Source organism: Ursus maritimus, unplaced genomic scaffold (genome assembly GCF_017311325.1).
Source record: "Ursus maritimus isolate PB19 unplaced genomic scaffold, ASM1731132v1 scaffold_26, whole genome shotgun sequence".
In the NCBI taxonomy this organism is placed as follows: domain Eukaryota; kingdom Metazoa; phylum Chordata; class Mammalia; order Carnivora; family Ursidae; genus Ursus; species Ursus maritimus.
In genome coordinates this window covers 42,457,035-42,469,473 of record NW_024425119.1, presented here as the reverse complement: position 1 = coordinate 42,469,473, position 12,439 = coordinate 42,457,035, and the positions used below count along the sequence as shown (strand labels likewise).

The 12,439-nt window shown below is 53.9% G+C and overlaps 1 protein-coding gene across 1 annotated transcript; it reads left to right on the top strand.

Moving 5' to 3' along the window:
• Window positions 1-237: 237 nt before the first annotated feature.
• LOC103675514 (keratin, type II cytoskeletal 73) lies at window positions 238-10,905 on the top strand. The gene is made up of 9 exons (XM_008704617.2): window positions 238-716; window positions 2,218-2,432; window positions 3,244-3,304; window positions 3,946-4,041; window positions 4,769-4,933; window positions 7,444-7,569; window positions 7,956-8,176; window positions 9,253-9,287; window positions 10,037-10,905. The coding sequence occupies exons 1-9, from the start codon at window positions 270-272 to the stop codon at window positions 10,291-10,293; spliced, it is 1,623 nt and encodes a 540-aa protein (XP_008702839.2). The 5' UTR covers window positions 238-269; the 3' UTR covers window positions 10,294-10,905.
• The last annotated feature ends 1,534 nt before the right edge of the window (window positions 10,906-12,439 follow it).

Here is a 12,439-nt window from a genome sequence, read left to right as displayed (position 1 = left end):
GGCTAATTATCCCATGTTAATTAGATAAGGCTCAAATTACATGAGCCAGGCTTGCAAGCCCAGCACTTCGGGAGTTTTCAAGTTATTTACCTGGTGTCTCTGATTTTGCTGGGAGAAAATGATTTCTTGCTCCCAGGCAAACTAAACCCACAAATTAGGGCAGTGGCTCCCTCCTGAGCCCTATAAAGGGGGAGCCTGAGATTGTAGGCTGGTGAATTGCATCTCAGCTAAGGGTGAGCCTCTTATTCTGTCTCTCTGGCCTTCCCAGCATGAGCCGCCAATTCACCTACAAGTCCGGAGCTGCTACTAAGGGGGGCTTCAGCGGCTGCTCGGCGGTGCTCTCTGGGGGCGGCTCTTCATCCTACCGGGCAGGGGGCAAAGGGTTCAGCGGGGGCTTTGGAAGCCGGAGCCTCTACAGCTTGGGGGGAACCCGGAGCATCTCCCTCAACATGGCCAGCGGCAGTGGACGGGCAGGGAGCTATGGGTTTAGTCGAGGCCGGGCCAGTGGCTTTGCTGGCAGCTTGTTCGGCAGTGTGGCCCTGGGGCCCGTGTGTCCGTCCGTGTGCCCTCCAGGGGGCATCCACCAGGTCACCGTCAACAAGAACCTCTTGGCCCCCCTCAACGTGGAGCTGGACCCGGAGATCCAGAAAGTGCGCACCCAGGAGCGGGAGCAGATCAAGGCTCTGAACAATAAATTTGCCTCCTTCATCGACAAGGTGGGACTTTTTGGAGCCAGGGAAGCATAGAGCCCCTTCCTTCCTCTACCTTCACTGCCCTCGGGGGGCTCCCTGTTTGAAGCAGAGGAAGGCAGGACACTCACTCCTCAGGATGCAGACACAGTGAGGACAGAGCAGGGAAGAACGGGACAAAGCTGAAAGCAGTGCTGAGGGGGTGGGGGTGGAGGGTGGCCAGAAGGGCAGGAGGAGCCAGGGAGTTTGGTTTGGAAAGGTCTCCAGGGAGGCAGGGGACGTGGCCTCAAAGTTGAGAAGTAGGAGAGTAACAGTTTATGAAACTAGGAAGCTGGGGAGACCTCCATGGAAGCCTAGGATATCTATAAACCATGAGACCCAGTTTCTCCTCTCATGGGACCCAGACCAGCTCAGATTCAGGTTGAAAGACAGCCTCATGGCCTATAGTACCCCCAACGTATAAGGTGAGGCAGGTGGGGATCAGCGATACCCCGGAGCTGTGGTCCTCAAAAGTGCTCCCTGAACCAGCAGCATTAGGAGCACCTGGACACTTGCAGAAATGCACATTCTCAGGCCCCACCTCATACTGAACGGCAAGCTCTGGCAGGGAGCCCCAGGAGCCCCCAGATGATGCTGAGGACCATTTGAGTTTGAGAACCCCGAGGAACAAAGGGGTAGCAGGGCCTTGGGAAATAGAGACTTCCTGCGCACAGAGGAGCAGGGGAAGCTCACTGGGTGACAGCGAGCAGGGTGGCAGAGCATGAATAGGAGTCCACCGGACGGAGGCGGGGAAAGGAAGCCGAGGGAGGGGGAGCCGTCCCATGTAGCATGGTAGACCTGTCCGGAGAATGGGGAGAACTTGGCTTTGCGAGAGAGTCAGGTGAGTGGTGGAGGAGGGGAAGGACGGGGTGGGGACATTGCGAAGAGCACAGGAGGAATTTGGATTGGATCCTGCAGGTGATGGGGAACGGCCAGAGCATTTTGAGTAAGGGAATGATACAGTGTTCGCAGGCTGCCACTTGAGAATGCTGGTTCTTCCCCTGGAAAAACGCTCTGAGATCAGAGACTTGGACATGAAAGCAACATAGGAAGGCCCAAGCCCCTGAGTCAGCTGAGTGCTTGCCTTTGGCTGGGCTGGGAGATGCCATGATGGAGGGGACAGAGTGGAGGCAGAGCACAGGCCAGGCCAGCAGGCCCTAAGTGGGGGCACCCAGGAGAGTGAAGGCCAGGCCCGGCCAGCTTACATGTCTAAGGACTGGCCCGTGGACGCTAGTCCAGGCAGATTTAGACAGGGGCCAAGGAGACAGGTCTGACTAGCGGGAAATGAAGATGATGAGGCCCTGCTGCATCTTCGGGGCTGCCTCCAGAAAGAGAACCTCAGCCAGACAAAGGGCGCTGGGCGGGGGAGGGCTGTGAGGGACATTTCCTAAGGGCCGAGGCTTACGCTTGAAGCTAATGCAGCCACTGTCCAGGAAAGGAAACGACACAGCCTCTCTATTGACCCAGTACCTGTTGCTTTGGGCCCCAGGTGCGGTTCCTGGAGCAGCAGAACCAGGTGCTGGAGACCAAGTGGGAGCTGCTGCAGCAGCTGGACCTGAACAACTGTAAGAACAACCTGGAGCCCATCCTCGAGGGCTACATCAGCAACCTGCGCAAGCAGCTGGAGACGCTGTCTGGGGACAGGGTGCGGCTGGACTCGGAGCTGAGGAGCATGCGGGACGTGGTGGAGGACTACAAGAGGAGGTGAGCGGGACCCCACACCTGGGCTCACTGGCCTGCTAGAGCTGGGCTTTCCTAGCAGGCACCGGGACACTTGTCGCTGGCCTCAGGGGCACTGAGTTCAGGTGAGAGTGGCCCATCCTGAGTTCCCCTACCCGGGCAGGGTGAGGGCCCTCTCTGGGCGGCCAGGCAGTCCGGACAGTGGAGAGTCAGCCTCTCAGGCAGTGACAGGGCTGTCCTGGCAAGTGGCCACCTCCTTGGCATGCTCCCTCATCCTCCCCACTGGAGAGAGCCTCCCAGCTCCTAAGCTTGCTCAGTGGGTCCCCAAGTTCCAAGGAACCACCCTCCCCCTGCCCCAACCCAGCAGGGCAGGGAGTTGGAGTTGCTCTCATCTCCCTCAAGTCGTGGTCATTTGGGCCATGCCCCCTCTCCCTGTCCTAGGGGATAGTTCTGGCTTCCTTAAGACTCATGCTTCGAGATGGGGTGAAGTTATTAGCAGGGGTATTGGACAGCTGGAATGACATAAGAATCACAGCTAAAAGAGGCAGCAACATGTTCCTGTGATTTGGACACTTAATGGGAAGAGGAAGAACCCACTTACTCTCCAGGCATCAGGGGAAATCCAGACCCCACATCGTTTGGTGCCCTGGCCTGGGAGCGAGTTGCCCACAAACCCTGTCTATAGCACTGACTAAGTAGTCCTAGCGAGCTGGACAGATTTGCAAAGCCATAGAATAAGACCTGCTATACGGGACATAGTGTGGGCACCTATTTTCCCGCTTCTGTGATGAGGACACACGCACACACCTTGCTCACGGCAACGCTTTCCCTGCAGGTATGAGGAGGAAATTAACAAGCGTACAACCGCCGAGAATGAATTTGTGGTGCTCAAGAAGGTGAGGACGGGGTGCGTATCCCTCAGGCACCCAGGTGATGGAGTGTGGCGGGCAGGGGAGGGAACAGAGAGGAGACTGAGGACTGGGCTCCTTGTAGAACGACCCGGAGCTGAAGTGCCAGAGGAAGATGGGGGGATGCACTGCTTGGGACATCTTGGGACACCTTGATGTTTACCTAGAATATATCACCTTGTCCATTTTTTATATTTGGTGTGAGTGGGCAGGAGCCCAGATGTGGGTAGTCAATGCCCAGGTGTGTCCACTTAGGCTTGGGAAACAGGACAGGCTTTGAGATGGGCTGCAGGTTTACCTTTCAACTCTGCCTGTCCCTGGCAAAGTGCCGTGGCTGTCCTGGGCTCTGACGGCCGAATGACCCCCACGTGGGAGATAGCACTCCCTCCTAAGCCCCCTCTTTGAGAAACAGAAGCAGTAACAGGATTCCATTTTGGATGGGGCACAGAGGAGTTCCAGAGCTCACAGTGAGTCCCGGGTGAAAGTCGTGTTCCTGCCCTCTGGGTCTTGACTCCATTCCCTGGAGGCAGCTCGCTAGTCTCAGTGTTGGTGCTTGGATGCCAGTTCCTGGGAGAGCCCTGTCTGGGCTTGAAGAATGGCGATATCAGGGGGTCTCTGGATTCCTTTAGGATGTGGATGCGGCTTACATGAGCAAGGTGGAACTGCAGGCCAAGGTGGATGCCCTGGATGGAGAAATCAAGTTCTTCAAATGCCTGTATGAAGGGGTAAGGCTCCATCCCCCAGTCCTATCCCCAGCTCTGTCTTCTGGAAGGACAGACATGTGAGTGGTTGGTTACTCATTCCTTAGTAACTTTAAAAGCCCAGGGGATCTCCAGGATTCGGATGCTGGGCGCCATGTTGATCAAAGGAAAGTGTGACATCTATCCTGGTGCTCCCAAATGTTGTGTGCCATCAGTCCCAGCCTGGCATCCAGATGTCCTGGTCTCACTTCCTTCAAGAAGCCATGGGCCCTTATGGTGTTCCCACTGGTCTTCAGCCAAGGATATTCTCATTTCTTCCTGTCTTCTCCCAGCCACTTGGGTGTCTCCCTGGGTCTTGAGCAGGAATCTCCAGGGGCAGAGGTAGGGAGTCTTCACACCCTTTCTAATGCCTTTGACCATCTGGCTTCAAGCCTGAGCCTGTTGGCCAAGAATATGTGGGCTCCTGTGTCCTTAGTGTTTCTCATGTGGTGGCCAGGCTGTTTTCCCACTATTTTCTCTACTCCTGACCTGTCTCAAGTGACAGACAGATGGGCTGTTTTCTTTCTGAGCTGCTTCAAACCCATTCAACAGTTTTCAGATGTGGTATTGAAACATCAATGGGAGGCTTTGGGGAATACAGCTTGCATCTATTTAGGAGGGCGTAGGGGATCTCCTGCTAGGAAAGGGCCATCACCTTGGCACCCTCCTCTGCCCACAAAAGGCATTTCATGTTTCCTTCTTTCCCATGTAGGAGATCGCTCAGATCCAGTCCCACATCAGTGACACGTCTGTCATCCTGTCCATGGACAACAACCGGAACCTAGACCTGGACAGTATCATTGCTGAGGTCCGTGCCCAGTACGAGGACATCGCCCTGAAGAGCAAGGCCGAGGCCGAGGCGCTGTACCAGACCAAGGTGGGCCGCACACCTCCCCAGAGTCCATGGCCCTCCATGACCCACACATTTGCTGGGAACACAGTTCTGTCCCGGGCACTGGGGGAAGCCCAAAAGGAGGAGAAGATGAAGCTCTTAGACTGATCCACTTAGACTGGGGCAGCCATGGAAGGACACCTACAGCCAAGTGCAAATGAATGTGGCACAGACAGAGTCCCAGATGCTGCGGAGACAAAGGTTAGGGGACCAGGTGGGGCAGGTCAGGACTGACTTCCTGGAGGCAGAGGGTTTTGAACTGAGTTTGAGAGGAAGGGAAACATGGGTAGTTAGCATCACAACTCCCTCATTAATTACAATAAATTAGGGGGTCTCTTGAGTGTGATCTGAGATCAGGTAATTCCTACCTTTCATTCAAGTCCAACTGCAAGGATAAAGGGGGAGTATGAGTCCCTTAGATCTTAACTCCTCTAATGGGTTGTGGGTGGGGAGATGATTCTTTAGATAATTTGGTTTCTCAGATCAAGATGGCAACTTCCTAATCGTTCCATGCTGTTTATCGGGTTCCTTCTCAGGGGAGATTCACATACCTGAGGACTTGTCTTCTCCCTCCCCCTACCTCCTTGCCACTGTAGGGACAGAAAGACGTGGCCAGCAGGGGTGAGAGGAAGGGAGGCTCTCAAGGCCCAGGCAACAACACCAGCCAGGGCTCCTTGATAAAAGTTTAGACCCAAGTCTCTGGTCCCCACATCCCTACACGTGACTGCTGCAAGCCCTGTGGGACAGCCATGCGGCCCAGCCCCTCTGGATTGTCAGTGGCCAGTGCTTAACCCCAGGTTCCTTCCAGAAGAATTAGGCAGGTCTGCACAGACGTGATCTTTGGATCACTTGCTGTTTGGGGTTATCCATACCTGAACTTCTCCATCTCGGGGTAAGCACATAGTGACCAGAGTTTCATTAGTGTAGTTCTAGAAACAGAATTATGAGGTCTTCTTATTATCATTCCCCTTTTAAAGATGAAGAAACCAGGGCTCAGGGGGTGTCCGTAACGTGTCAGGTTCACTTAGCTGGTAAGTGATGGAGCTGGATTTGAATCTAGATGACTGATTGCCAATTCCACGGTGTAGACAGAAGATCAAGACATGACTCTGGTAAGAAGTGCTCATAGTGAGGGTTTGGGGTGGGCCGGGAGCGGAACGGAGAAGGCTGCTCGCCTGTCTGCTTCAAAAGGAGACTGCTTGGTGTCAGAACTAGGGAAGTTAGTGCCTCCCTCTCTGTAGGTGTGTAGGGAGAGCCATCTTGCTCACACAGCTTTGTAGAGAAGCAGGAAAAGAACCACCTGTCCTACCCTAGTGTTTATCGTCCCAAGATTAGAACCAAAGATAAAACACAGGAGCATAGTGAGAATCCCCCTGCCTTCCAGGGGACCTGGCACCTTTAAGAGGAATCCTGAAACTGGGACCTTGTTAGGGTCAGATACGACCTGCAAGGCCAAGCACCGGGGGCAGAGAGAGGCAGTGCACAGCCACCAGAGTTGTAAATGTCACACTTTTCCAAGTTCCTCTTAAGCCAGATTCTGGGGTAGAACTAAAGTACCCTCTCTGGCGATTCCCTGGATGACATCAAAGGCAGGAGTGATCCTGAAACTAGTAGATGGCTAGTGGTGTTGGGGAGCAGCAGAAGCTGCCACCGCACACACACACACACACACACACACACACACACACACACACAATGTCCCTCATGCCCGGAAAGACTTCCAGTAGCCTGGGGCCCAGCTGAGCTATGAAGGAGAGGAAGCTCAGAGAAGACAGGTCCCTGCCATCCAGTCATGCTAAGTCTGATGGGGAAAACACAGAAAGGTGTGCTTGTAATACAGCGTGGTAAGATCTATGGACTGGAGTGCCAGGAGCTATGGAAATAGAAGTACACCCAACCGGGAGATGAAGGAAGGCCTCCTGGAGGAAGTGACTCTGCCCCAGCTGAGTTGGAACTAGCTAAGGAAAAAGGGGAAATGGATGGGGAAGGGTTTTCCAAGTGGAGGTAGTGGCTCATGCAAAGACTCAGAGACTTGAGAGCACAGGGACATTTAGGGAACATGGAACTGTTAGGCAGGTGTAGAAACAAGCAGATGAAGGACAGGGACAGTGAAAAAGGAGTCTGGAGAGACTGGTGGATGCCAAACCTCAAAGAACCTTGACGCTGTGCTCATAGTTTGAATTTGACCTTGACTTTGAAGGGCTATGGGTAGAGGAGCGTCACGGCTGGAGTTGAGTGTTATAAAGCTGCTGCATGGGTAGCCGGAGGCCTTCAACAGTTCTTAGGACCCAATCTAACCACCAGTGAGATAACTGTGCTTAAGGCAAACTAATAAATTCAATGAGCAGGTGGTTGAGTGGGAGGCTGTTGGCAGGCCTGATGAAGTTGGGGACCCCCACCCACCCGTCACACTCTGGAGACAAAGGCACAATCTGCCAGGCTGAGCTCAGCCAGGCCCCGAGTCAAGGTCTCTGCTTTGCCCCCTGTCCCGCCAGTTCCAGGAGCTCCAGCTAGTGGCCGGCCAGCATGGGGATGACCTCAAACACACCAAGAATGAGATCTCTGAACTGACTCGGCTTATCCAAAGACTGCGCTCGGAGATTGAGAGTGTGAAGAAGCAGGTAAAGGGGCTTAAGGGAGTCCTGACTCAATTCCCAAAGGAGGAGTGAACTGCCTATCACACATAGCTCCCCTGGGTCCCTCTCTTACTCTTGGTCTTCCATCTCAGAACCCACTTTCTCAAATGGACCCCCTAGTCTCATCCCCCACACTTACCTCCCATCTGAAGTCTGGAACAATTGGAAGGGTCTTTTCAGAAAGCCAAGTAGCTGAGAGTAACAATCTTCCCTGACCCACACTGACTCCTTCATCATGAATGTGGCTTTGCTGTAGGAAGTGGGGCCAGACAGAGGAGGGTCCAACCACAGTGAGCACATTGGGGTGAGGGGTGAAGTGAGGCCTGGAGGACCCTAGAACTCAGGGGAAAACGCTACCTCCTGACCCTCAGTGCTCCAACCTGGAGACGGCCATCGCCGATGCTGAGCAGCGGGGTGACTGTGCCCTGAAGGACGCCCGGGCCAAGCTGGACGAGCTGGAGGCCGCCCTGCTCCAGGCCAAGGAGGAGCTGGCCCGGCTGCTGCGCGAGTACCAGGAGCTCCTGAGCACGAAGCTGGCCCTGGACGTGGAGATCGCCACCTACCGCAAGCTGCTGGAGGGCGAGGAGTGCAGGTGGGTGGTGGGAAGGGTCTTAGAATATTAGAGCTGGAAGAACTTTCGGAATCTTCTGACTCAGTTTCCCAGAGTATGGGAGAGGTTGCTGGAGGGTCTGGAGATTCTTTTCAGGTCACCCACAAATATAGCTGTAAACAGCATCTGGTCAGTGAACAAGGCAGCGATATCCTTTATAGGTCTCCTGTGACTTTCCAGATTACGACAGGCAGAAAGTCTCAGCGTGGTGCTGTTGTGTCTCTCACACCACCCTGACCCTTACAAATATCCCCATTAATAAAGAGACAGTAGATTCTAGGTTCAGAGCCTCTGGCAGGCAACAATATCTAGCCAAAAATTTTTTAAATTGCTATATTTTTATTATGTTTATTTTTATTGCTACTTTTCTCCCCCTTTTTTGGTCAGGTAGTGTTGGCTTTCTATTTACCCTGGTGATCTAAAACTTCTTTTTAAGAAAAATGCATTTTTTTGGTTATAAAAGATGGAGCCAATGAAAAGCACTAAACATATACTGTATGAGTTGTACACGTCCGTAGCAACAATCAAACAGGTGTACGGGAAGCACTGGGGTGTGACAGTCTCGTTCTAACTGAGCACCGCTTGTCACTGAGACTCACGGGGGAGAAGCTACTGGCCCTAAAACCAGACAGCTCCTTAACGGCACTTCCGATGCTAATATTCTACACGTATATTTATTCCGGCACTAGCCTTGCAGGAATGAGGAAACGGGATAAAGAGAAACGCAGAGGAGGGACCCTGAGGGGTGTTGTTGTTGGGGGCCCCAGGTTTGCAAATTGGCACATCTCTGGGGGGAAGAGTAGCCTTGTGGGGGGGGGCACAGAGACTGCAGTTATGCCGAGGCCCCCCCAAGTTTGCAAATTGGCATATCTCTGGGGGGAAGAGTAGCCTTGTGGTGGTGGTGGGGGGGCACAGAGATTGCAGGTATGCCGAGGCCATCCGGCCGGCTGGAGGGGCTCGTGGAGGCTGGGCTAGGCTGCCTGCTGGCTTCTAGATGGGGTGCAGGGAGCTCGGATTCCACGCCCTGGAGATTCACCTACGCTTTTCTCTCCGCACAGGATGTCGGGAGAATACACCAACTCCGTGAGCATCTGTGAGTATCTCACACCCCGAGGGAGCATTTGTAGTCCATCAGTGATACGAAGTAAGCGGGTGCCTACCACCCGCATGGAGCAGCCTGGGCTCTGGCTGGTGGATCACTAGGGTCGCCATCGCCTTACTTGCTGAGGCCTGTTGCCTCTTCCTCTGTGGGGTTCCCACTGCCAGCCTCCCATCACATTCCAGTACTCCACAGGGGCCCCTGCCCCAGAAATCTCACCTATGCTGGGATGATTCCCAGCACACCCTTCCTGCATGACAGAAGCCTTGAGCTTCCGGAGGCCACCTCCTCACTGAGAGCGGAGACCTGCGCCCAGACACGTGGTGCACCGCCCGTGTCCATGCTGGCTCCGTAGCGTTCCGCCCAGTCTCCTAAGACAGGCCAGCAAGACCTTCTCTAAATCAAGCAACCAGGAAATTCTTTGAAAAAAATTAAGAATGTATTTTAAAGTTAAATGCAAGACCTGTTGGCTTATGTGATGCTTTGGGGGAAGCTCTTGCTACTCCTGTTTGTCTGGAGAATGAGAAGGTCCCCGATTGGGGGATTCTGTGGGATCTGGGCTATTTTTTTCCAGATCTTGAGCCGCTCAGGCATTGAGCATGTCATTAGAGTCCACTGTTGATGTGAAGTGTTTGCTTAAGAGGGAGGCATCGACGCTAGATACAGCTGGGAGACTGGAGGGGACTTGGGGTCACCCCTGCCCGGGGACATACACTTATCACTCCTCCCTGCACCCCCCACAGCGGTCATCAGCAGCACCACGGCGGGGACCACGGGCGCCGGGGCCGGCTTCGGTTTCAGCAGTGCCGGCACCTACGGTTACCGGCCCAGCTCGGTCTCGGGGGGCTACGGCATGCTGCCGGGGGGCTGTGTCACTGGCAGTGGGAACTGCAGCCCCCGCGGGGAGGCCAAAACCAGGCTGGGGAGTGTCAGTGAGTTCAAGGACCCCCAGGGGAAGACCTCCGTGCTGAGCTCCCCCGCCAAGAAAACCACAAGATAAAGTGGAAGCCCATTTCCCAGCTGTCCACCTCACTCTGCTTTTCCTCTGGACTCCCTTCTCCAGGAAACTCCGGTCGCACGTTTCTCCTGGTCTCCTTCTTGCTTTCCTTGCCACTGACATTTCCGCTCTCCCACCTCCTGCCTTAGTCTTTCTGAATCTAGAATCAGGATTCCAGACCATCCTTCTGCCTCCATACTAAGAGAGCCCTTAACTCAGCACCACCCCCTTCCTGAAGCATTGCCAACAATGATGGCCTGGACCTTGCCCTGGCCTGCACGCCTCCCCCAGAGGAAGGTCTCTCTCTCAGCCGTGACCCCCTCCACGCCCTGGCTTGGGAGGCTGTTTGGCCACGTGCTCCACGGGCTCATGAGATTACAGGTCCACCGATAGGCCCACAAGGGTGTCTCCTGTTACGGCAACACCGGCTCAGGCGGAACACCGGGGTAGAGCTCATACCTTGTGGGGCCCCTGCATGTATAGACAGCTGGGAATAGCCCTGAAGATGGGTCCCGTCCAGGAAGGGATTTGTGCCCTCAGTATGTGAGTTCTTGTCCTTGTTCAGGCCTTACCTCCCTGCTTCCCGCGTCTCACCAATAAACTCAATAAAACTCATGCAGGACGAGGCTGCTCCTCTCTCGCCACAACTCTCCCATTTGTGGAGGTCAGTGACCTGGAGCCTGGGGTATCGAGGTCCAGGGTGTTCCACAGTGCCCCAAAGAATCTTTTAATCTGAGGGAAAGTGATCCCATTGGGTTTTGTGAGACTCGGGATTCATCTCTGACCGCCGTCCCCAGCAGACGCAGCTCTGACTCAGGCTTTTCTCAGGCCAAAGCTCCAGTGCGTGGGCCATCTTTTTTTTTTAAAGATTTTATTTATTTATTCGACAGAGAGAGAGAGAGAGAGACAGCCAGCGAGAGAGGGAACATAAGCAGGAGGAGTGGGAGAGGGAGAAGCAGGCTCTCAGTGGAGCAGGGAGCCCAATGTGGGGTTCGATCCCAGGTCCCTGGGATCACGCCCTGAGCCGAAGGGAGACACTTAACGACTGAGCCACCCAGGCGCCCCTATAAGTGTGCCGTCTTTAACAACATGCAGATCAGCGGCTGGGAGAGGGCAGGATTTAAAACTGGTCCAGAGGCAGCAGAAAGGCAGTTCTGGAAAGCCTAGGGCTCAAGTTACAGCTATTCCCTGTTCTCTGGGAAAAGGCCGAAGTAGAGTCTCTCTAAAGTACTGAGCCATGTCCCCTTGGTCTTGGGTGAAGTGAATGTCTACGAGTACGAGTTGTGTTGAAGCATGGGCCGTCTCTGCGACACACGCCACCCAGCTTCCAAAACACTCTTGTGCTGAGAGCCGTCTGCCCGGTTCCAAGGCCGTGATGATGCTGTCAGGACGCAAAGAGCCAGGGAGAGGCTGGCCCCCATTCAGGCTGGGACTCACAGGTCCATCTGAACAGGGTCCCTGTGGATCCAGGGAGCCTTAGAGTTCAAGTCAATGGCTTTGACTTCAGGTTCAAACTCTGCAACAAACTGGGGATCAAGAGCAAAGCTCTTTAGACTTTCGAGTCTCATTTCTTTAGCTATAAAATAGGCAGGGTAATCACCCGTGGATTATTGTTAGGCCAAAATGAGGTGACGCAAACACATCTTGTACAGTTCCTGGTACAAAGTTCATTTGTAATAAATGTCAGTGGAAACAGAATCTCGTCCTCAAATCTTTTTGCTTCAAAAACTTGACTAAATGTGCTCACTGAAAAGAGACATTTAGTGCTGGCAAAGCAATTCACGAGCTCCAAACTTTAAGGACACTATCTCATAAAGTGTACGCCAATTTATTCATTGCCTAAAGGAGAATTGGCTGGCAGAGTAACTAACTAGTCTCAGAGAACACTCTCAGGGCCAGTAAAGAAATTGTGGTTGGGTCGCTGAATACTTATTGAATATCTAGCATGTGTCTGACGCGCGTTAGTGTCGGGCATACAGAGACGCGCAAGCCTGGTTCATGTCCTGGATGGTGACATCACCATGAGAAACGTAACTGTAACACAGTGAGATGCTGGCAACCAAAAGAGACACAGAGACAGCACAGAGGAGAGGGAGGAGCTCCAGGGAGGTCAGGGGAGGCTGCCAGGGGAAGCAACAGGTGCTGAGTT

Coding starts and splice junctions, on each gene's coding strand:
- LOC103675514 (XM_008704617.2), top strand. CDS start 270: ATGAGCCGCCAATTCACCTACAAGTCCGGAGCTGCTACTAAGGGGGGC. Junction 4,042..4,768: donor TCAAATGCCTGTATGAAGGG/GTAAGGCTCCAT, acceptor TTTCCCATGTAG/GAGATCGCTCAGATCCAGTC. Junction 4,934..7,443: donor AGGCGCTGTACCAGACCAAG/GTGGGCCGCACA, acceptor CTGTCCCGCCAG/TTCCAGGAGCTCCAGCTAGT.